Source organism: Pimephales promelas, chromosome 9 (assembly GCF_988280905.1).
Source record: "Pimephales promelas chromosome 9, fPimPro1.hap1.1, whole genome shotgun sequence".
Lineage (NCBI taxonomy): Eukaryota > Metazoa > Chordata > Actinopteri > Cypriniformes > Leuciscidae > Pimephales > Pimephales promelas.
In genome coordinates this window covers 20529485-20553719 of record NC_142777.1, presented here as the reverse complement: position 1 = coordinate 20553719, position 24235 = coordinate 20529485, and the positions used below count along the sequence as shown (strand labels likewise).

Below are 24235 nucleotides of genomic sequence, written 5' to 3'. Positions count from 1 at the left end.
CGATCCGGTTTGTCATCACAAGGTAGGAATCTATGTTATTTAGCTATGTGTGTAATGCGCGAATCGCTGGGCGGGGCTAAACTGGCCATGTTGAAGTAGGCGTTGATCTTCTTCTGCGGGGGTGGTGTTTTCTATCCATAGACATCATATAGGTAGACCCCCTATTGACCGCTACTGCCTATTGGCACGGGAGAGCCGTGGGGCCGCCATCTTAAACCGGTCACCCGCTCCGCTCAGTCTAATCTGTTTGGCAGGTGATATGAGCTGTCAGCACATTTAATGAATCAAATCTCACTGAATACCGAACTGATTTCTCAGTTCCTTACCCGGCCTTAAAGGAATAACACAATGAACTCGCAGCGAGCAAGTTGCCAACATTATTTAGGCATTTACATTAAGTCGAAAAGCTATTGAAAAGCTGCACAGTGGCATGTAAAATAGTAAAAGTGTAAAAGTAAATGTTCTGAACCAGATTTAACTAATGCCTATGTCTGTTTGTCAGACATTATTGGATATCAATGTGGAACTTCACTAACTGTTCTAGGACACCAGTGTGAAGTTGAGAACTGTACATGTGAAAAATAAATAAATAAATAAATAAAAATCACCTAAAAAAACACCAGTTGGTAACAGTCATTGCGAAAAGTTAGTCCACACCAGCGGACTTTAAAAACTCAAGCTTGTTTCAGCAGAATGGATTTTGATTGCCTGTCAATATATATATATCTTTGTAGTTATCATCCTTGGTGTGAAGGGGCCTTACTTATAGGCATATTTTTGTATGAGATTATTATCACTTAGAACTGAAATCAGTTTTCAATGTTCCCTTATGTGGCTGTGCTATTCAAATTGTTTACATTCCTAAGAGGAGATGTTTAAAAAAGCAATAAGTGCTGTGTTGATATGACAATATGACATGATATGGTTTTGTTGTGCTCTGTAAATAGCTCAATCTGCTCATCGACTGCAAAGACTCTGACTCAACGCTCAGCTGTAATTTCATGAGTTCTCTCATTCAGGCACAGGTGTCTGGCCAGCGGTAAGGAAAGTCTAGACAGCACACGGGGTGATGACAGAGCGAAGGGAGATTTTAGTTATTGAACAGATAAGACTTATGGGAAAAGATGATTAATCATAAAGGGTGTTGGGTTTTGATCTGAAGGAGGGAGGGAGTTTGAACCCTCAGTTTCTCAGTATGACCTCACAAGAGGAGTGGCATCCTGGCATCATCTTTCTTTCATTCACTCACTCTCCTAACCCCACACACATGCTTTAAAGGGATTCAGAGACAGGCACCGGCTTCCAGTTGTGGTAGGGTGAGCAATTCCTTTAGGGTAGTGGGAGGGATAGAGCTGACCATTCTCTTTTAACTGCAGATCTCTTGCCAATAAGAAGAGACTGCACTGAAGAAGCAAGATCAACTTTGAGAAAAAGACTTAAACAGAAAAAGACAGAAATGCCACAGAACGTGGTACTAGAAGGGCCAGCCCCTTGGGGATTTCGGCTTTCAGGAGGCAAAGATTTCAACCAGCCGTTGACCATAACTCGGGTAAGTGAACGCCTTTGGCTAAAGTCTCTTCTGCTTCACACAATCCACTCAAGAGATAACGATGCTTTTGACGTGCTGGCTAACACCAGCGTGGGCATGAGAAACCAGTGGGTGGAACATAAAAAAACATTCCCAGGAGCTCACTTTAGACGTTACTGAGGACGACAGTGAGAAACATGTCAGAGAAATATTTTTAGAGTCATAAGTTCAAACTGACATTCATTTTTGGAAACATCTGTGGTTGTCAGGGAATTATTTCCCAATAGAGACTTTCTATGTTTGTTAAATTGACGCACTTCTTTTATGTTATTATGTGACTTTCTCTAGTTGTGCATTTTAAGAAATGAATACTTACATTCCGCAAGGATGTATTGATCAAAAGTGATCATTTATAATGTTACTAGATTTTTTTTTACACAAATTCTTTTGAACTTTCATTAATATATCATAATATATATATATATATATATATATATATATATATATATATATGAAGAGTTCAGATGCAAAAGCCTCTAAGTGCCATTTGAAATTTTCTTCTAGAATGATCATTTTTATCAAGCTTGTATATTTAAGTTCAGTGATTTCACTTAAATGGCAATGATAATTACCTATTAATTGTTATTTAAGTGAAATTACTGAACAAGTTTGACAAAAATCATAATTAAAGAAGAAAATTTCAAATGGCATTTAGAGGCTTTTGCATCTGAACTATATATACAATATATATATATATATATATATATATATTCATGTTTTCAACATTTCTTGAGCAAATCAGCTCAGAGTGCTTTCTGAAGGGTCATGTGACACAAGAAAGAAGTAATGATGCTGAAAATACAGCGTTGCATCACAGGAATAAATAACATTTTAAAATATATTAAAAACCATTGTTTTAAATGGTAAAAATATTTCACAATATTACTGATTTGACTGTATTTTTGATTTGCAAAAATGAGTGGAAAACATTTCATCACATGCGCGCGCACACACACGCACACACACGCACACACACACACACACACACACACGCACACGCGCGCACGCACACAGGCTCCAGAGGGGATCTCTACACCTGTTGTCTGAATGAATTTCAAAGCTCTTAGTCCAACAATATTTTAAACAGCCAATGAAGTCTGAACATTTGTGGTAACAGAAGAGGTCAAAGGTTAACAGCACCCTTGTGAGAGATGAATTGAACAATCTCTTTCATTCAAGTTAATATTTCAGCACCATAAAAGACTGCTTATTCACTAGAATTGTGCACCATAACAGACTGCTTATCCACTAGTATTGTTCATAAATGCCTGAAACTGACTAATACTTAATTCCTTGTCGATCACCTGGATGGTGGTGAAAGCGTGTCATTTCACATATGTAATTATTTTGAACTGAGTAAGAAGCAGGTACAATGGCATGCTAGGTTTATGCTCTGCAGCTGCACATTTGGTGAAGGCTAAGAGGATCCTAGGCTCCACAAGAATAAAACTACTAATTTCCCTTTTTCAGAAATACAGTGCAAGCAGTCTCATCTAACTTAGGCTGTTTCTCTCCTTCTCAGAAATCTCTGTTGGGAGTCTGAATGGGGAAAATGCTATGCATTGTAGCTACACCGCATCTACATAATGACTTTTGTCTCTTATCCAGGCCTGTGTCTGAACAGTGCTGCGTTCTGATGTGTGGAATGTAGAAGTTTGATTAGTAGCTCAGTCTCATCAACAGCAGCTCTTTGATCATGACATTCAAGGATATTCAACTGGAAAGCCAGTTCTGACGTTCACCATAAATTGTGGGAAAAAAATTAAGTGGAGAACAGAGAGGTCGTCGTAAAAATGACTGTCTTCATACTCCCTGATTAGAAACAGAACTGCAGGTCTTACGAAATATGAATTGAAAAAAAAAACAACAAAAAAAAAAAACAGGAAAAAAGTTGTTGGATGTATAGCATAGTGCTGATATAAGATGGCATAAAATAATATAATATATTTTTTCAATGATTACCTTATTAATATACCATGGTATACCAAGATAAAGTTATTAGCATTAAACATCCAAAAAAAAAGTATTTTTTCTAATGGATCACTGGTTTTGGCCACATTAGGGGGAAAATAAACTTCCAGGTGAAATAAACGTAAAGTCTCAGCTGAACAGAATGATGTCATTCTTAAAATAAACTAATCAGGTTTATTTAACATTCCTTGCAAATAATGGCTTTAGACACGTCATCCACGTGAAAATGACATTGGATTTGATTTCAAACAAAAACAACAAAACCAGCTCAAACATAATTTGGCTTAGAATGAGTATTACTTATTTTTTGTGTATGTCTATACCCAGAACCTGAAAGCTAAATATATCATGTTTTCAAGCAGAGAAATACAGATGACTAATACAGAATGTGTGTGGTTTCTTTGTATAACCGCTGTCTGTAATCATACACATATTGATGCCAGCAAGGTGTTTTTTTTTCTTCTCATTCTCTGAGCCCTGATGTTCTTATTTGAGTAACATTAGCCTCCATCAATGCGGGCATGCCAGCACAGATGGGCCTTTTATGAGGAGCCAAATCCGACTGCCTAAATTATACTGTTGAATTAAAAATGCAAATGACTAGCAGATACTTTACCGAAAGCGACACGGTACATTTATTACAGGGACATTCCTTCTGAAACAACCTGGGATTTAGTTTTTTGCTAAAGAGCATGATGGGGATAGTTCATGGTTAAGCATCAAACTTGAGCTTTTTCAATTTGATCATTTTAAGGTCATTTTTATCTTTTTTTTTTTTTTTTTGGAAATAGGCTCATTTTACCACTCCCCTAGAGTTAAACAGTTGGGTTTTACCATTTTCGAATCCATTCAGCTGATTTGTTTTTGATATTTAGAAGAATATCAGTATAACCAGACAATTTCTGGTCTCGTTGACTTCCATAGTATATATATAGGCCTATATTTTTTCCAACTATGGAATTCAATGAGACCAGAAACTGTCTGGTTACTGATATTCTTCTAAATATCAAAAAAATCGTCTGAATTTGAGAACGGTGAAACTCTGGGGGAGTGGTAAAATGAGCCTATTTCCAAAAAAAGTGGAGTATCCCTTTAATCACCCTTGTGTCGGTTTCCATGTAGGTTCAGTCGGCAGAAAAAAAAAAAAGAAATAACGAAATAGCTGCTGTACAAAAAAGAAGATACTTTGAAACTTAGACAATGATGTTGTTTTTGACCCACTTTTTTAACTAAAGGAAATCATGGCTTTGGAATGGCGTGAGGTTAAATACATTTTCATTTTTAGGTGAACAATCACTTTAATTTATTCTGCCTGATGTTGCTCTGAACATAATGTCTAATGCTCAGCTTGCCCTTACATGCTTCTCTTGTGGGTTTGTGTCACCTTGGGGATTTTTCTGCACAGGTGCTACATAGCTTATATATATATATAAAACATATGTTATATTCATGTTTCTGTTTATACTGAAGCTCAGATTCCAGTCACTCGATGGTTTCATCTCAGTTCATAGCTCCATTTGTTTCCATCTATTAAACAGAGTGTCTTTGTTTTTCAGCCAAACACATCCTCCATTTGCTTGAGTAGTGTCAAGGGAACAATCTCATTTTCATTGTGTCCATTCTGAACAATTTGGGTGCTTATTTCTTCACAGTCAACCTTTCTGCAGACGCGCCGATAATAGATGTCTACAGGGGAAATAAAGCCTAGGTTTTTTTTTTCCGTTTGTTGCCTTAAATATGGCCAGAGATCAATGAATGACATCATCAAAGATGTATTCTCTCTAGAAAATACAGACATACAAAGATGATTTTGTTGTGTGCACAAAGTGAGAAAGGCATCAGGAAATAAAATATTACACCGTGACTGTTATTTGACAGGAAATATGCTTAATCACTGCTAGCTTCATCAGTCAATAAATTATGCATTCGAAATAAAACATCACAAATCTTCATGACATTAAGCACTGATGATGGAAAACTAAAACCCTCTGGTCTTAAATAACTGGCATGAGTTGACCTGGCATAAATCTTCCCCTCTTGAGAGGCAAACCCATATAGAAGAAAGTTAGCGGTATTGGGATATAACAGAGCAGCTGAGTCAGGAGGAGACAGGTAGAACGAGACCTGCACACAGGACGAGGTGATGAGATAAACGACTAATGGGACAATGAGAATACCTAAGAAAATGAGCCCGTCAGTGATGAGAGGAGTAAGGAATGATGTCAGACTCCATTAATGAAAGAGATCATGATGGAGGGCGAGGGCAGAGAAACACCGGGCTGCAGGGTGAATGCCAGAACAGTCAGATCATCAACCACGAATAGGCCTGACTGTGTTCCCCCCGAGGGCGATACATGGCCTTGACTGACATATCCACGCTGTGCTATTTATAGTCCACTTCTAAACCAGAGGGTCAACAGATTGTTTCTACCCCTGTCACTTTCTGTTTAGGTCTAATCTGTCCCATGGTTTGCTGGAAACTTACGGTGACTTTAAAAGAAGGTTTGCATCTGATAAGAATTTGAATGCTTTTACCATTTAGCATATTTGTCCAAAGTGATGTAGAAGCCCACCATCCTAAACCACACCCATTTACATTAAATCTAGATGTCACTGAAATGGGTTCACAACAAAAGGAATAATTTAAAGCAGTAAGAATTTTTTATCTAAGTCTAAGAAATGTTCCATTCATTTTAGTTTCTTGATTTTGAAAAAAAACAAAACAAAACAAAAAACGTGTATACCATTTTCATCATGAATTATTAATTCACTAAAACAAAAAAAGGTTCTTGCTTTCAGGTGACCCCAGGCAGTAAGGCATCTCGGGTCAACCTGTGTCCCGGAGACATCATCCTGGCCATCCAGGGAGAGTCCACAGACGGTGTGACTCACGCTGAAGCTCAGAACAAGATCAAAGACTCCACCAATCAGCTTTTCCTCAAGATAGAGAGGTACCATGAGCTTTTCTTATTAAAGGATAGCATTACAAACAGAGTTAGGCGTCTTTCAACAACTTTATATCATGTTCTCTCACCTCCTTTTAAAGTTACAGAGAACTGTAAGCAAGAGTCCCAAAAGAATGTGTCTTTAACCCTTGCTATAAAAGTGTCCATCAGTAACCACAGAGCTTTATTTATGACAAAGTTGAATGTGTCTTTCCTCTGTGATTAATACCCTCCTATAAACCATCTGGCTCGTACATGCCAGGCTGTTGACGTTACTTTACTATCTAGAAGAGGTCATGGTCGTGTTGCCCAGTAATGACCCTCCCTAGTGCTCTTTGATCTTTTTTTACAGTTTCACAGGAAGCGAGTACATCATGTCTAAGTGTGTGCATTATGTGTTGCAGGCCAGAAACTAAACTGTGGTCACCTAAGGTTATAGAAGAGGGGCAAGTAAACCCATTCAAAATCAATTTGGAAGCAGATAAGCAAGTAAGTGTAATAACATGCTTATAACATGCAGCAATCAAAAGGATAATTAAAGACTTTTTTTTCTTAAGAAAATATGCATGAGGCATGTTAAAGAGATACTCCACCCAAAAATGAAAATTGTCTCATCATCATATACTCATGGTGTGCCAGATCTACGTATGTCTTTTTTTCTCGTGTATAACACAAACTGTATACTTTATATGTATAAAGATACTGTAGGTGTGTGTGAAAAATTCTAATATTGACGCAAACGCATTGTGAAGCACTTGAGCAAGAACTGTCACTTCTCTGTGCTTCCGAATCACTTCTCACATGACTTGCATAATGTGCGGGTGTTTACATAAAGGGGGAACTCATGAACTCTCGACAATAATCCAAAAGCTATGGTTGATTGAAGGGGTGTACATAAGACTGACATGACACTGTCATAAACATGAAGGAGTCTTTATGAATGTTTTATGACTGTTGTCATTAAGCGTCATTCGGTACATTATGACACTTTTAATGCAAAGTTGACATTGTTTAAAATGTCTTTGTTATGACAACTTGGCATTAACAAAGACAAAAATGTATTTGTTATGACAAATTGACATTAACCAAGAAATCATAACTAGTCCAACGTGTTCCACTTTACTTGAGGTAAGGGGAAATATTAATGACACTGTTTTTAAAGCATTTGACAGAGTAATAACCCTTAATGACATCTTTATAGTACAATGTTTTCCACTTGAGGACAAGTAAAATATTCATGTCACAGTTATAATGGTGTCATGACAACCAAAGTTAAAACCAACCATTACATATGACAGGGACAGGGTAATGTAATGTTAACACAAAGCTAAATAACTTCTTTAAGTTTGATAATTAGACCTGTTATGACATATTTGTGACAGGTTGACAGGTTATGATTTCTTGGTTAATGTCAAGTTGTCATAACAAAGACATTTTAAACAATGTCAACTTTGCATTAAAACTGTCATAAATATACCGAATGACACTTAATGACAACAGTCATACATACATACATAAAGACTCCATCATGTTTATGACAGTGTCATGTCAGTCTTATGCACATCCCTTCAAATAAAGTGTTACAGGATTTTCCTTTTTGGGTGGAGTAACCCTTTTAAAAGTTGTGCAAGACTGCTATGTTTTGTTTGAGCAAAGGTAGATTTGCCCTTTTCCAACACAATATAAATTAAAATAAAGCCATATAGATATACTTACACAAACGCACATGCACACAAACCACACAAAAATGGAACCATTAAATAATGAAAGTTGTTCGAGAAGTTACGCTCATTTAGGTAACAAAAAGACACATCTGAAGAATGTGGTGTTTCAGCCCGTTCTCATCCTTTAACGTCATATAGAACGCTATATGCAAAAACGGCGCTATACTACGCACATGGCACCCTTTATCGTTAATATAACACGCGAACCCAAAACGTTATAAATCCTTTAGCGTGAATATGACACGCACACCCTACCCCACACCTAAACTTAGCCCTCACAGCACGTGTTATATTAACGATAACGGGTGCCATGTGTGTAGTATAGCGCCTTTTTGTCATATAGCGTTCTATATGATGCTAAAGGATGAGAATGCGTTGGGTGTTTGTGTGGGGCTTTAAGTATGTAGTGTGTCCATCTGTCCTACACATGCAGGAGTATAAACCTATTGGCACAGGTCATAACAGAAGAGCACAGCCCTTTGTGGCTGCCGCCAGTCTGGATGACAAAACACAGGTGGTGAGCTCCGCCTACAACACTCCCATAGGCCTCTACTCTCAAGATAACATCCAGGACGCCCTGCAAGGACAGATCCGGGGTCTAGTGCATGAAAAGCCTGAGGGGTGAGTGCCAACTTGGATCACCCCAGCCATATGGACTAAGACACTTCCCTCTGCTTGCTGTAGACCGGCTGCCCACTTACCACTAACACACGGCAGAAGTCCCCACACGACTTCCTGCAGCCTGAATATAAGCATTTGGATAGAATATCCAACGTAATAGCAGACAAATATCCACACTTGGGGCTGCAGTGTTGGGTCTTGGGGGACTTTTCCTCTTTTCACCTGTCTATTAACATCTTCACTCTTATGTCTTACAGGACGTTGATTACTTCGAACACAAGTTTAATGTCAGACCAAAGCCCTTCACAACTGCAAGCCAAAGGAGGTCATTAGACAAAAAGCACCCTGCATGTAGTCATATATGTCACATAATCCGAGTAGAATTATTACATTTTACATTCATATGACAATTGGAACAAACTTGCTGATACAGCAGAAGCACAATATGAAGCTCTATGTACATCTCTAACTACTTCTTCCATTCTTTTCTGTCTTGTTTTTCATTGTCTGTGTTGATTTGATTGCTTCCTGGTTTGGTTCATCTGGCTATTATACACTGACCTTACACAATTCCAGTGACAGTACATCCCAGACGCTGATGGGAAATGTAGCTCAGATGCCTGGCACCCCATCGGCTGGGTCCAAGGCAGCTCCTTCTGCACAGTATAACTGCCCCATTGCATTATACTCAGCAGACAATGTTTCAAACACACGGCAGCAGGCTCAGGTGTCCACGGTAGTCAGGCAGACATCGCCCAGGTAACCAGAGCTTTGTTTCCATCACGCTTGCTTTACACCCCCGTACAAATCTACCAGCTCATGCTGATACAGTAAGCTTTAAAAAAAACAGGTTGACATGGTTCCTATAGATGAAAAACGGGAAAACTTTCAGTTGTTTTCTGCAGATCTGGAAAAGACACTGATATTAATAAAATATTAAATCATGGAAATTTCTTCATACACTCTTAGAAGAAAGGGTTCTATATAGAACCTTAAAAGGTTCTATCAGCGCTACGTATTTGGAACCCCTAAAAGGTTCTATACACTCTTAAAAAAGGGTTCCTCTGGGTTCTATATAGAACCATGGGGTTCCGTACTTGGCCAATAGAACCTTTTACCCCCAAAAATGGTCCTATATAGAACCATTTTGGAGTTCCATGTATGAAGCGGGAGATGGAACCATTTCTGGTTCTAAATAGAACCATTTCTTCTAAGAGTGTAATAAATAGGTTTTGCTCAATATGAATTGTGTTAAGTCACAAATTATCAAGTTTAATAACGCTCGATGAAAAAAAAAACTATTGTTTAAAATAAATGCACATGCAGACATTATGGATTTATATGAGACTAGTGTGATAAAATTGCTTGGCAACTTTTAGCCTCTTATAAAGCCAGAAAACATTAATTAAGTTAATCGACTTAAAACAGTAGCCTAACTGCAGAAAGCACAATTAAGAGAGCTCTACAATTTACACAACATTGCAGTTTTTGCTGTTAAACCCTCTGGAACGCCTTGTCCCATATAGACATCACAGGTCAAAAGAGAGACATGTCAAAATTATTTACTGTGGAAATCAACAGCATGTTTATGCTAATTACATATATATATATATATATATATATATATATATATTACATTTGCTTATTTTTGAATGAAATTCAATAATTTGAATGATACTGAATGGGTGGGTATTTTAAAATACACTAAATACAGTAAAAAAAATTACAAATGTCTGTATTATATACATATAATATGTATTACTGTGTTCACTCTATTTAAATTAATCTTTAAATTAAATTAATTTAAATTAATCTTTGTTAAAGCTGTGTTTTGTTGTTTGATTAACATTAATGACTTAGCAGTAGGTATTTCTAGATTGCTGTCACTTTAAGACCGAATGCACAAATCTAATACTGTAGTGATACACATCCGATTTCTTTTTCAACTCTTTACATTCATTTAAGACATAACCGACTGTGTTTACAAGAATACTTGCTGAGATTGGTATGTTGGCATAAGTTTATGTGTATGTGTCCATTCAAGAACACAAAGATGCAAAAAAGAAATCAATTCACGTGCTGTCTTCTCTATGTGCGCGGCCTTCGGGTGTGTGCGGCTGTTCTGTGCATTCAGATAATAGTGAGCAAATACCGAATTGATAGTGAAACTTAGCAATTAATACAGAAAAGACTAGTGCCGAAAAATGGTCTGTAATAGTAGATCCGTTTAACCAGCATAGAGCATGTTGATAACGGCTAGAGCGAGAGTGAAACCTGAGTGATGAACGCTTAGCGGTGCGGCAGCATATATTTTCGGTCGTTTTTCTCTTTCTGCCAAAACAGCCATTACTCTAATACACATAATGTGCATTGTCAAGCTTTCATATACCATCGAATGGTAATTTTCACGTTATGTGCATCTGCCTTTTATCCATTTTCAGCCCTAAACCCCTGACATCTATTGAAGAATCCCATGTATACCGAATGCTCCAAGAAGACCATGAGCTGCCACACGAACCACGCCAGTCTGGATCGTTTAAGGCCCTGCAAGACTATGTCGAGAGTGATGGTGAGCTGCCTTTACACCACCTGTCTTTAGAAGGGTGCAATGTTGAATTCATAAGACAGAAATTACAGCTAGTAGAACCGATGAAGAAGTCAAAGTTATTCTCAATTTGACTTAAAAATCCCTTAGCAATTGTGCTAATGACATCAGTCAGAGCCTGCTGTTCATTTAATGGTCTGGATTCAGATGAGTTTATATGAGGGAGTATTTCACATTTCCAAAGTGTATCTGAACCTCTTTCCTTCATTCATCTGACAGGCACAAGGCCCATGGTGACAAGAAGTGTAAAAGCCCCAGTGTCAAAACCACAAGCGGCCACAGCCTCGCTGCAGAAGCTGCCTCTCTGTGATAAATGTGGCACCGGCATTGTGTGAGTACAGCATGAGACCGCACAAATGGTGTGTTCTTTGAGAATATATTACCGATTTTCTAGAAAACTCTTCTACAATGAATGGTGTTCATGCATTTTAACTACTTCATTAAATGACACTGTTTCTACAACTGGCTTACAGAGGAACGGTGGTGAAAGCTCGGGACAAGTATCGCCATCCAGCCTGTTTTGTGTGCTCAGACTGTGGTGTGAACTTGAAGCAGAAGGGCTACTTTTTTGTGGAGGGACAGTTGTACTGTGAAGCCCATGCTCGAATGAGAATGACCCCACCTGAGGGACATGATCTAGTTACTGTATATCCCACTGCTTAGAGGGACGGAGAAACACAGAACTCACACAACTGACAGTTGAAATTACCGTAGACAATTTGTATCGTTTGCCCTTATTGGCCCTATGTGATTAGTGTAAGAATAGAGCTCAAACCGTCAAACTACATATAAGTTTATAAAACAGAATGCAAGGCAACTTTTTGACCCTGTATACCACAGCATTTTAAGTGATAATATCATTACTGTTTACACCTGGTATTAACATGCAATTCAAATAGCTCTTCTGTGTCTACTTGTGTTCAGATTTTGACGTGACACTCCCAACTTATTTCACAGGGCACTAGGAACAACTATGAATAAATCCATGTTACGTACCTTATGTGATTTGCAAGCAAGAAAAGGAAGAGAATAAAAACGGATATTTTGAACATAATCTGTGTATTTTAGAAAATTGCAGCAAAGATTGAATCACTTTCTTTGGTGCGTTTTCTCACAACTTGTCCCTGAACAATTACATTTGGTGCATATATGGTTGCTTCACTGCGACTTGGGTAATACGCATAAACTGTAAGAAATAAGCAATGTAATCTGTTTATCAGTACAAAACTCTTTTTCTTTTTACTTTTTGTTCAGCTGAATACCAACATTTCTATGAATATTCCTTATGCTGATTTTACTTTCTTCAATTCCGGTGATTTTAAATGAACTAAACGGAGTAGTTCACTTTTGAAAAAACTGTTGCTGATAATTTACTCACCCCCATGTCATCCAAAATGTCCATGTATTTCTTTCTTCAGTCGAAACAAAATGAAGGTTTTTGATATAATGGAATTCAGTGGGAACCAAACGGTTCAAGGTCCAAAAGACAGTTTCAGTGCAAACTGTTCAAAAGGCTTTAAACGATTTCAGACGATGAATAAGGGTCTTATCAAGCGAATAGCTTACGATCGCTCAATCAATAAATAAATAACAAAGTTTAAGTTTTATAAGCTCAAATGCTCGCCTTGCTTTGTTCTGCGATGCACGTTCGTGACTCTCCTGTTCGAACTCGTTCATCAAAATGAACAAATCTTTTTCAGAGTTAATTCGTTCATTTCGTTCGTTGAATGACCAAATGACTCGGAAAAAAGATTCATTCATTTTGATGAACGAGTTTGAATAGGTGAGTCACAAACGCGCATCACAGAACAGAGCAAGGCGAGCATTTAAACTTAGAAAACTTAAAATTTGTTATTTATTTTTTAAATGAGCGATTGTTTCGCTTGATAAGACCCTTATTCTTCATCTGGAATCGTTTAAAGCCCTTTGAACAGTTTGCAGTTTGCACTGAAACTGTCTTTTGGACCTTGAACCGTTTGGTTCCCACTGAAGTGCATTATATGGAGAAAAATGCTGGAATGTTTTCATCAAAAACCTTCATTTCTTTTTTCGACTGAAGAAAGAAAGACATGGACATCTTGGATGACATGGGGGTGAGTAAATTATCAGCAACAGTTTTTTTCAAAAGTGAACTACTCCTTTAAAGGCACAGTTCACTCACAAATGATAATTCTGTAATTTCCTCAGTTATCTTTGATGATCACCTTTAATAACTAATAAGACTGAAGGTTTATTATATCACACTGTAAATTGTGCGACTAAAACATATTCAATAAAAAAAACTAATTCTGAATGTGAATGGAGAAATGTGTCAACTTTAAGAACTTGCTGAATTAAATGTTGGTTAAAAACAAAATACATAAATATATTTAATGTTTAATAAGTCAAGTGATCTTAGACAAGTTGCTTTGTGTATCACTGACAAATCATGCACATGATTTAAACTTGACTTGTACAAGTAAACATTGTTAGATGCTATGAACCAAGTGTTTATCCTGGGATAGTAATTATAATGAGCTAAATGAGAATGCGTCCATTTTGATCAATTAAGAGAATGAGGTAAATACAATTCAGCTTTTTTTCAATTCCAATTTCATCTAAAGGAACATGTTCATTGATTCACCTGAAGACATGACAAGTTCTCAATATGCCATAACTGAGGGGATTTGATTGTAGTTTGTGGCGTTCACAGCCCTGCAAAATGAAGTTACAGCACATTACTATGAGCCTAAAGTGTCTTTCCCTGTGGAATTTGGTAAGCAACTAATATTAATGCTTATTATTAAGCAAAGCATTAAGCATAGTTTGGAGTGTGAAATGGGTGTATTTGGTTGTGGACTCCAGCTTACTTATTGACATTGAGGCTGATGATGCTCTTGACAGGTGTACTCTTTGGTCCAGGGGAGGGGTGAAATATCTTTCCTTCCTTATTCGTCATTGCTGATTTGGTCTTTTTGCTGCCATAGGGTTCTGCAGAGTAGCTGGGGTAGGAGTCAAATGTTCCAGCTTTCATGCCTCCATTCTGCAGAAAATAAGAATACAATGCCTCAGCAAACTACCAAAATAAGACGGCTAACCTCTTTTTCTCCTTTTAGGCATGGTATGTACCTTTTTACTGGGTGAACTTGGTTTGAAGGGCACCATAAAGTGCTTTTTCCCATCAGTCTTCTTTGGAGGTGGTAGAGGTTTGTCAAATTTGAAAGGATTGCTGTCAAAGCATTCATTTGGATGAAGGTTCAAACGAAACGCTCCCCCTTTCAGCATGGATTTGTGTGACATGATCTCACGCTGGTAAACAAATTAGCTCTCTCATTAGAGGAAGAAGCACAGTCATATGCTTGCATAAAATTATACTTTCAGGCATTCGGAGGATGCCTTGTCTTAATTAAAACAAGGACCTGGGAGCCTGATAAAAAAAAAAAAATCTAATTTAGGTAGACCTAAAAATACCTTTAGCATTTCCTTGGCTCGATCATAGGGGTCTGAGGAATAGGACACCATCTTGGAGAGAGTGATGTCAGGATAGCTATTAGGGAACAAGTACAAATCAATACATCTGACAGCAAAACCACAGACACTTGCATATTAAAGGATTTGCTTACCCAGAATTTCCCTTCTTGGGTGGATTGGTGTAGAAGTTTTTCCCAGCTGCTTTTTTTTGTTTCCTTGGAATCTGTAGGGCACTCATTGCTTGAATGGGACCCCCAATTGTCCCATAATAGCTGCCCACCCCACATCTACAAATTAGAGAAAACTATTAAAGAATTAGTTCACTTGAAAAAAAAAAAAAAACTTTGCTGATAATTTACTCACCCCCATGTCATCCAAGATGTCCTTGTCTTTCTTTCTTCAGTTGAAAAGAAATTAAGGTTTTTGATGAAAACATTCCAGGATTTTCTCCATATAATGCACTTCAATAGGAACCAAACGGTTCAAGGTCCAAGTGGGCTTTCAAAGGGCTTTAAACGATACCAGACGATGAATAAGGGTCTTGTCTAGCAAAACAATCTGTCATTTTGAAAAATAAAATTAAAAAGTTGAAGTTTTATAAGCACAAATGCTCGCCTTGCTGTGTTCTGTGATGAGCGTTCGTGACTCTCCTGTTCAAACTCGTTCATCAAAATGAACAAATCTTTTTTTTTTTCCGAGTCATTACTCGAAGGGTCCTAGACAAGACCCTTATTCATCGTCTGGTGTCGTTTAAAGCCCTTTGAAGCTGCACTGAAACTCTCATTTGGACCTTGAACCGTATGGTTCCCAATGAAGTCCATTATATGAAGAAAATCCTGGAATGTTTTCATCAATGTTTTCGTCTTGGATGACATGGGGGTGAGTAAAATCATTTTTTTTTAAGTGAACTACTCCTTTAAGCAACTGTAAAGACTATAAAGAATGATAGCTGCATGGCAGTATTTTTTCTGGTATAAATTGGGAAAACAACACAAACGCACACACACACACACACACACACACACATCTAAATGCAGTTCTGTGACTAGCAGCCTTAATGGCTCACTAAAGTTCTTATTCCTAAGGTTTTGTGTATTTTTATGCATTCTCTCAGATGCACATGAAAAAGACTGTTTGCATTTGATGCTTTGAACTATTGCATTATGGTGAAATCCTTGTATTTGAAAAAAAAAAAAGAGGACTTTATCATGTTTTTGGGTCAAAAACATCATTAAAAAGCACAAAGTATTTCCCCTGTTAAACAAAATCTAGGTTCTGTGGTCTTTTTCATGCCTTTAGATTTTAAAAGACCTTGCCAATTGTCACACTAATGAAATAGGCTCGAAACATATACATCTCGGGTTGAACTTTGTTCTCCTTACTGTACAGATTCAATATATCTTTCTGGATATTCTTTACACCAGTGGGGAACACTTTATTACTAGGTTCAATAAAGCTACCGAATATTAGAGGGATAATTCACCCAAAAAAGATGTCTTCATTTACTCACCCTCATGTCACTCAAATCTGTATGACTTTCTTCTGTTGAAGGAAAGAAAGCCATACAGGTTTGCAACAAAATTAGAATAATTATGACAGTTTTTAAGGGGCAATTATCCCTGTAATTTCTTGTAACTACTACTAATACAAATATTTTCAATTCTTATATTTTCACAATTATTTATCATTGAATACTATATAAAAATAATTTATTAAACAGTTGTGTACCACAGAAAGAAAGGAGGACTTACGTTTTTTTTTCTCCATTGCTGGGAAGAAAGGCTTTGCCTATGTTCTTTTTGGCCTGTTGTATTTTGTATTGTCTGGCCATTTTGACAGGGTCTGCGAGCGCCTCTCTCTCAAAGATCCTCTTATACTGTGCGTCGAAGTATCCAGTCTGAAGTGCGGACTTTGATTTAACTCCTCCTGGTAGCATCTGTTTGTTCTTGTATGCGGAGTCATTAAATGGGCCTTTAAGCGACAACAAAATGCATTAAACACACATAACATATTAAACATTAATATGTTTACATTATACAAAAACTACTATTGTACTGTATTGCTTGCATCATATTTTTTAATGACTGTTAGATAAATTAGTGAACACGATACAGTCACAGTGACAATGTAGAAAATACATTAAAGATTGATTTATTTTAACTCAAAAAGATGAAATCGTTCAGCACAGGTTTATGCTAAACATAATTGATGCTGAAACAGGGGGCTTTATTATTTGTCACTGACAGGTCTTAGATTAAGTCAGGATTAGGCCTAAGTTTAATTAATTAGAAGAATATAGCTAATTAATAGTAGATCTTCAGGAGGAATGACAGAATGGAATTTATGCACAGCTGCACTACTTCCTGAACTTAAACCAGCTCCTTGGTTCCTGTCTGCCATTATTGGCCAAATTGATTAAACCAGGTGTGCCTGACCTCAGTAGTCACGGCAACAATAATCAGACAGAATAATCAGACCTGAATTAATCAAGTTCGGAGTTCGGACAATAATGGCAGACAGGAAACAAGGAGCTGGCTTAAGTTCAGGAAGTAGTGCATCTGTGCATAAGGTCAATTCATTAGTTATTGATTTACTAACAGTTACTTGACACAATCATAAAATTATATTACATCTTGATTAGCTAACACATCTTCCTTATTAGTCAACAGTAGTGAAGTAGTTAATGAAGAATGACCTAGTTCTTCAATAATTCTCTATTAGTTATGCAGTAAGTAAACAGTATTCTAAAGTGTTACCCCAGAATTGACATGGTAACCTGTTTGCTAAAAGGCTGTAGGCTATTGTTAGCTATACTATGCGGCTCCAACTGGTCATTTAGGCCTATATAATAATAAAAAAATAATAAATAAATAAAAATAAATAAATAAATTACAAGCTACATTATTTAAAGGAAATATCATGTTTATTCCCGATATTGCCATATCCCAAAGAGTGCAGCGTACTTTAAAGGTAGGCCAACATATTAGTAGCCTACCTAAAGTGTAGGCTATAGTAACTATGAGGAAACAAATAAGCGTTCAAAAAGGTACCGCTCCAGTGACAGCTTTTAGTGAGCATGAACATTTTATTTTGAAGCAAGTTACCGTGTTTGATGCACTACACAACAAACTCACACTGCGCCTGTGCGCCACCCACTACTAGTTACTAATATAAGTTTATTATGTTTGTTACACTTACGGTTAAAAGAAGAGGTATACTTGTCCCCTATTGAGATGTATCCCAACTCTTTAAAGATGCCAATCCGCTCCATGTCAGATTTCCCTTCTGGAGGCATTTTCTAAAATGATACACAACATTTATGGAAGAAAAGGAATACAAAAAGATCTGAATGTGGAAACATGAGTGCAGCTGTACAAACTAGTTTACCCAGATCATCACGATATGATTGCATTTAGCAGATAGCCTACAGTGTATGCAGTATACTTTCACTATTATATATGGCTCAATATAAACTTACCTCGAATTGTGTGTGTGCCTTGTGTTAAACAGTCAGTAGGCTAATAGAATTAACTCGAAGTGTTCGCGGGTTGTGTGTTCGTTGTCATGGTGTCCAGCGGGCCAATTAGCTATTCAGTGCTGGACTGTCACAGTCATGCACTTCTAACAACATTAAACTCTAATCAAATAATACTAGAACAAAAGTTTAAGATAAGTACTATTTTATGCACTTTACATTTTTATGCAGTACATTACCGTCAGTTACGCAAAGGATAGGTTTTGCAGTGAAACGCAAACTCACACATTATAAATGAGGATAGCCATTTAACATTAAACAATGTATAGAACAAATATTACAAAAGCCTGTATAGCCTATATTTAAGGAAACCTAACTATTTTATATACGCCTAGGCCTATATAAAGTTAGTCTACTTTAAACATCGTACATTATCACAACTTACATTATTTTATGGACATAACACACAGCCTACAATTCTGAACAATTAGATTTAGGCTACTGCAACTGCAGTTTAATTGGTAAATCCGTCCCAGAACTAGAGGACTCCATAATTTTAAAGTCTTCCATTGTGAGGGCAACAACCTGCAACAAAAGTGAATCTGTTGTTATCAATGGGCTGTTTGAGTGCAAATCTATAAGAACGAGCATCAACTTAATCGATCTCTCACATTTTGGTGACAGGGGTCGTCATAGTCACGGATATCCTTTGGAAAGGCAGATCGGACCATCTCTTTGAGCTCAGTTGGGTACACATATGTGGGTTTGTCACAAGTGCTGCAGCCGACTCTGTTGTTCAGCTGTCAACATAACGTTAAGATTAACCAAAATATAGTAAAACTGAGATTAAAATTCAAGGTGACGCTTACTAAATGACGCTGGATTAAACGGTAAACTTTTCTTCGTTTCAGCCGGTCGGTCTTCAGCCTGGAGGCCGCGTGCAGCAACGGCCCCACCCAGAGGGGCACACTAGGTATGGAGAGCTTATGTAAGTCATCATCATAACTACAGCAGTTTTCACGTTACGTTCTCCAATAACTGCTAGAACTTATCTGAATCAGGCATGGTTAAAACAATCGACTTATCACACAGTGTGCGTATGTTTCACATCTTTACATCCAATCATTTAGAGAAAAAGGAGTAAGCGCACAATATTACCCGAACGATTGACAGAGATCACTATAAGTGTCCATTAGCAGCAGCATACCATATCAAAATTTCACTGATTGAGAATTTCTGCTGCTTCGGAGTGAAGGCTGGTGCGCAATCTGCGCATGCTCAATTAAAAGAGGAAAAGTATCGGAAACAATGTAACTGAATCATCGGATTTTAAATCTGAAACAGTATGGACCGAATATACCTTTTCATTTTATTTCATGCACTGTAAAACAGCCAAGACAAGAACAACAATTATTTTTTTTAGTCATCAGACTTTATTAAAACACATGTACACATAGGCTATTTAGATTTTATCATTAATTTGTTTAAGAGTAAAAAAAGGTCCCTGATCTGTGTTTTTAAGATAGAATCTTTTAAGCGTTTTGAAGATCGTCATTTGCCCCCTTTTTCAGACCATTCCTTGTAGCCCCCAGCATAATTCCGGGCACTGAAGAGAGAGAAGTAAATAGTGTTACAGTTTCAGCAAAACCCTAGTTTGCATGTTTAAGCATTCAAAAATTGCATTGGCAAGTTTCTAACCATTTAAACCCCAGGCTTCTGGCTTTCTCTGTGGCAACAGCTCCACGTCTTCCCATCTGACAGTGGAAAACCAGTTCAGAGCAGTCCAGAGATGGCTTAACTATGCCAAACTTAGACTGGAATTCAGCTGCGTCCAGGGACATGTCACTTTCTACATTTTCCACTAAAATAAATTGGACCAAAAAAAAAAAGCTCATGTTTCAATACACTTGGCCAATCCACTTATTGTACAACATTGTGTAAAAAAAAAACAAACAAACAAAACAATGCATAAAAAATGTGCTTTGTGTATAACCTTTAAAACTAAGTAGCCTACATCCAAATTAAAATATTGCACTTTATATAAATTATGATTGTGCATCTTTCCTCTCACCTGGAATGTGTATGGAGCCTGGAATACGCCCTCGGTCTACCTCCTCTTTTGTGCGCACATCCACCACAAACCCAGAGCCCTTCTCCAATAGAGATTTGAGATCACTGTAGGAGATATCCTTATCTATAGTAGAGAGGGATGTGGAAATAAGGTAAAAGGAAATGCAGTTAAGTCTACATACCTGTCATGTAGTAAACACTGTTGATTGACCTGAGTAATAGACATCAGACAATAAAAACAGAATATACATGCATTTTATACTTAAAGGCCTACACGTAAAACATTTTTTTTTTCTTGAGATTGATCCCTTAATTGATGTTTTCAAATAGGTTATTTCAAGTATTTCTTCTAGAATTGAATATGCAGACCCAAGATTTTGTTACTATTGCACCTGTCCTGTGTGTTTAACCAATGGTTAAAGGTGCAGTGTGTAGATTTTAAGGCATCTAGCAGTTTGGTTGTGAGTTGCGCTAATGGCTCAGCCCACTGCTCACCCCCTCCCTTTCGAAGAAGCTACGTAACACCGAGCAACACCGTGCACGCTTCCGCATCTCTGAGACACCATTTACTACACACTAATTAATAAGTAATAATGAATAAAAATACTGTTTTTTTTTCTCTGGTTTTGAAAACTTTTCGCGATTGACTTAAAATGCTACCAAGATCGGGTTGGTGACTCCTGTAACGTTACTGTTTTATGGTCAATAGTACTAATCAGCTGATTATCAATGCTATAACACAGCGTGGGAGAAGAACTAGTTACATGAAACAATCCAACTACAGTACATAATTTACACCACTGACCAGTGTCTATGGCTAGCTTCTTGCTTTCTGCGGCTTCTCTTTCAAGTTATGAACGAAACACGCTCTGTACAGTAGAGCTGTTTGTTCGCTGTCGGCTACGCTAGAAACATGACGTCACAATATGTCGACCTTCATAGAAGGGGGTGCCCGCGATTAGGCCATCCTTAAAAATATTTTGGTTTGCAGTAACAGCAATTTTTTTTTAAAAAAAGGGTCGGTAGGTAGGTCTATATTTTTTTTTTTCCAAGATTCAGTGTAAAAAAAAGGTACAATTTTGGAGATGGTGATCGTGAATTATAAAAAGCATATTGTCACGTCACTGACTGGGTCTTCAAACTGTGCATCCACCGCTAGGTGTTAATGCAAAATACGACCAGTTACATTTTAGGCTAGTCACAAAATGTATAAAATATCTATTTGTTATGCATATATACATGAGATAAGAAAAAACAAGTACAAACACATGGTCAAACAAAGAATACAATTAAACAAAGATATACATTAGCCTATATACACAGTGCTTTAATTTCAGGAAGGTCTAAAATTAGCTACTTTTCAGTTAAGTCTGTCGCTCTCTCTGAAAAGAAATTTAATTTAGCTAGTAATCAAATGTAAAATGACACTGCATAGTTTATCATAGTTAGATTAATGCTTATTAAAGTTTAAGTTATTCATTCAAGAGCTGTGAGTGATTTTTATCTGCCTTTTGTTGTTTGATTCGCATTGGCTCAATCGTCACGTTTACTAGACTACTGCCCCTTTAAGACCGAATGCAGATGACTGATGCACCATCATTTTCTCCCAACTTACGTCCAATTAAGACATAAACTGTGTTTAAATGAATCTCAGAGCAGGTCATTTTATATTTTATGTATATTTGATGGTTTAGATGCGCACATGAAGCCCAAAATGAGGCGATAGCCTACTTTTCTGTCGGGCGTCGTGAACAACGTCTCTTGCGCAGACTTTTGTGCTTTTAATAGCTCTTTTAATGATTGAACGTGTCCGCAGTTTAGCAACAGTACAGACTGCATTTTACAACAATCACCGATCGTGCTGATTCTGACGGTACGTTTGGGGTTTAGGAAGAAATGACAGCGCAACGCTGTGAAGGGAAGGAAGTTGCGCTAGACAGAATGCGCCTGACTGTAATGGTTTCATCTCAAATATCTTCTTTTTATAATCTTTGAAAGCGGAAATCTAAAATACAATTAGAATAATATCCCAGATCTAAAGTGTAACCACGTTTTGTCCTCATTGTCACTCATTAAGCAGGGCTGTCGTGCTGTGCTCGCTGTGGCTCCGGGTGAGAGATCGCTCTCTCTTCTGGACTGCGAATAGCAAAATTGCCTCACAGACAAATTGTTTAATATTTTTATTATATATAGAAATGGTTGATATTCAGCCCCGTTGCCCTTTTAATACCGGGTACCAAGCGGGAACACTGAAACGAGCGAACGTACAAGCCATATAGTGACACGCTTAACGTTAAACCAATGGTAGACATAATCTGATGACTATGACGCCAAGGGTTTTTATTTAAGAAAGAACGTAGCCTACGTTTGTAGGCTATGTAGGCACAAGCAACTTTCAAAATACTAACTAAAATATAATTAATATTATTTTATTGAATTTGAATTAGTCGTTTGAAGAGTAAAAAAAAAAAAAAAAAAAATCGGTCGTCTGAACGCAAGTTACAACCGGCAAGTCGGTCGGACTAAAAGGAAAAAAAAAAAAAATTGGGTCGGCCCTAAATTGACAGGGTCGGTCGGGTTACGGCAAACAAGAATATTTTTAAGGGTGGCCTTATGTAGATAAAAATGTCTCATTCTAAGGTAACAATATAATGGTTCATTGAGTTCTTAACGGTTCATAGCGGTCTTTATACACCACTGAACACATTTATTTATGGATCTTATATTGCATTTCTGTCAATAGATCCTCAGAAATATTACACATTGCACCTTTAAGTGACAATGAAAATGATTTGATTATGATGATATATCTCATATAACAGCCTTTTCACTTTTACTTAAGAAAATGAATTAATTTATTAAATAGATTTTGTATTATAAAAATACAAAATTTTTATCCAGCCATCATAATAATTTAAACCAGTAACCACAAGGTAACCAAGATACAAAAGAAAAAACCCCCCACTTATTTATTCCTTTGTTTCTTTTGTAATGTTTAAATTGTTTCGATGGCTGTATATTTTCCAGAATATTGTTTTTATATGTAAAAAAAAAAAAATGCATATTAAGCAAATTAAATCCTAACAAATCAGAACGTGTACCACAATCATTTAAAAAAAAAAATGTTGTACCACAATCATGTTTTACTTTCTGCAAGTCATCATTACGTCACAAGAAAAAACAACGAACATAACAAATAAGACAGCAGGTGAGCATTAGGATTCAGGAAATTGCCAAACGTTGCACATAATATTAGCAAACATATTAAACGTTCATCTTGATATAACTGTAAGTAATAAAATATCGATATAACGAAATGTTTATCAAAGTGCACCTGGGGACTGTCACCCTGACAACAACAGAGAACGAAAACAGGTGCTCATATTGTTTAAATAGTGAAAGAAGAAAACGCCTGAAGTTTCTCACGCCTCTTTCTTTAATTCCCTAGAAGTATATTGCTTACACTTACTGTAGATGAAAAAAAAACAAAAAAAAAAAAACTTACCGCTGCTTGCCATGTTGAAAAGATTAAGACAATTCACCAGGTGAATTTCCTCCTTCCTTGTCATTCAATGTTTATATGCGTGGTTGTGTAAAAGGCACTGCCTGAAAGCTCACCTCCTCCTGTAGCTTCAGTTAACTTCATAGTAAAAGACCCGTAGCTTCAAAATAAAAGTCTGCTTAGATTGTGGCACAAGAAACACTTTAAATTCGAAAACCCAAGATTCCCACATAAAACATACATTATTATCACTAATCTTGTGTCATGATTTCAATCGTAATACT

The 24235-nt window shown here is 37.0% G+C and overlaps 3 protein-coding genes across 4 annotated transcripts; 1 reads left to right on the top strand and 2 right to left on the bottom strand.

Moving 5' to 3' along the window:
• The first annotated feature begins 1259 nt into the window (after positions 1-1259).
• pdlim3b (PDZ and LIM domain 3b) lies at positions 1260-12911 on the top strand. 2 transcript variants are annotated; one of them, XM_089134835.1, is made up of 8 exons: positions 1260-1549; positions 6359-6510; positions 6909-6993; positions 8662-8849; positions 9426-9608; positions 11291-11418; positions 11674-11785; positions 11928-12911. In XM_089134835.1, the coding sequence occupies exons 1-8, from the start codon at positions 1457-1459 to the stop codon at positions 12115-12117; spliced, it is 1131 nt and encodes a 376-aa protein (XP_088990961.1). In that variant the 5' UTR covers positions 1260-1456; the 3' UTR covers positions 12118-12911. The 2 variants fall into 2 exon arrangements, with proteins under 2 accessions (XP_088990961.1, XP_039504403.2); XM_039648469.2 differs by lacking the exon at positions 9426-9608 and having other exon boundaries at positions 1262-1549; positions 11928-12905.
• Positions 12912-13532: 621 nt separating this feature from the next.
• cfap96 (cilia and flagella associated protein 96) lies at positions 13533-18879 on the bottom strand. Its single transcript, XM_039649337.2, has 8 exons — positions 18383-18879; positions 18103-18202; positions 16656-16875; positions 15057-15191; positions 14905-14980; positions 14563-14742; positions 14304-14476; positions 13533-14148 (listed from the first exon to the last, which is right to left on the bottom strand). Exons 2-8 carry the CDS (start codon positions 18197-18199, stop codon positions 14097-14099), a joined length of 933 nt encoding a protein of 310 aa, XP_039505271.2. The 5' UTR covers positions 18200-18202; positions 18383-18879; the 3' UTR covers positions 13533-14096.
• A 910-nt stretch (positions 18880-19789) lies between these two features.
• On the bottom strand, positions 19790-24099 carry tstd1 (thiosulfate sulfurtransferase like domain containing 1). Its single transcript, XM_039649340.2, has 4 exons — positions 23955-24099; positions 20451-20573; positions 20078-20240; positions 19790-19985 (listed from the first exon to the last, which is right to left on the bottom strand). The coding sequence occupies exons 1-4, from the start codon at positions 24016-24018 to the stop codon at positions 19931-19933; spliced, it is 405 nt and encodes a 134-aa protein (XP_039505274.2). The 5' UTR covers positions 24019-24099; the 3' UTR covers positions 19790-19930.
• Between the last annotated feature and the right edge of the window lie 136 nt (positions 24100-24235).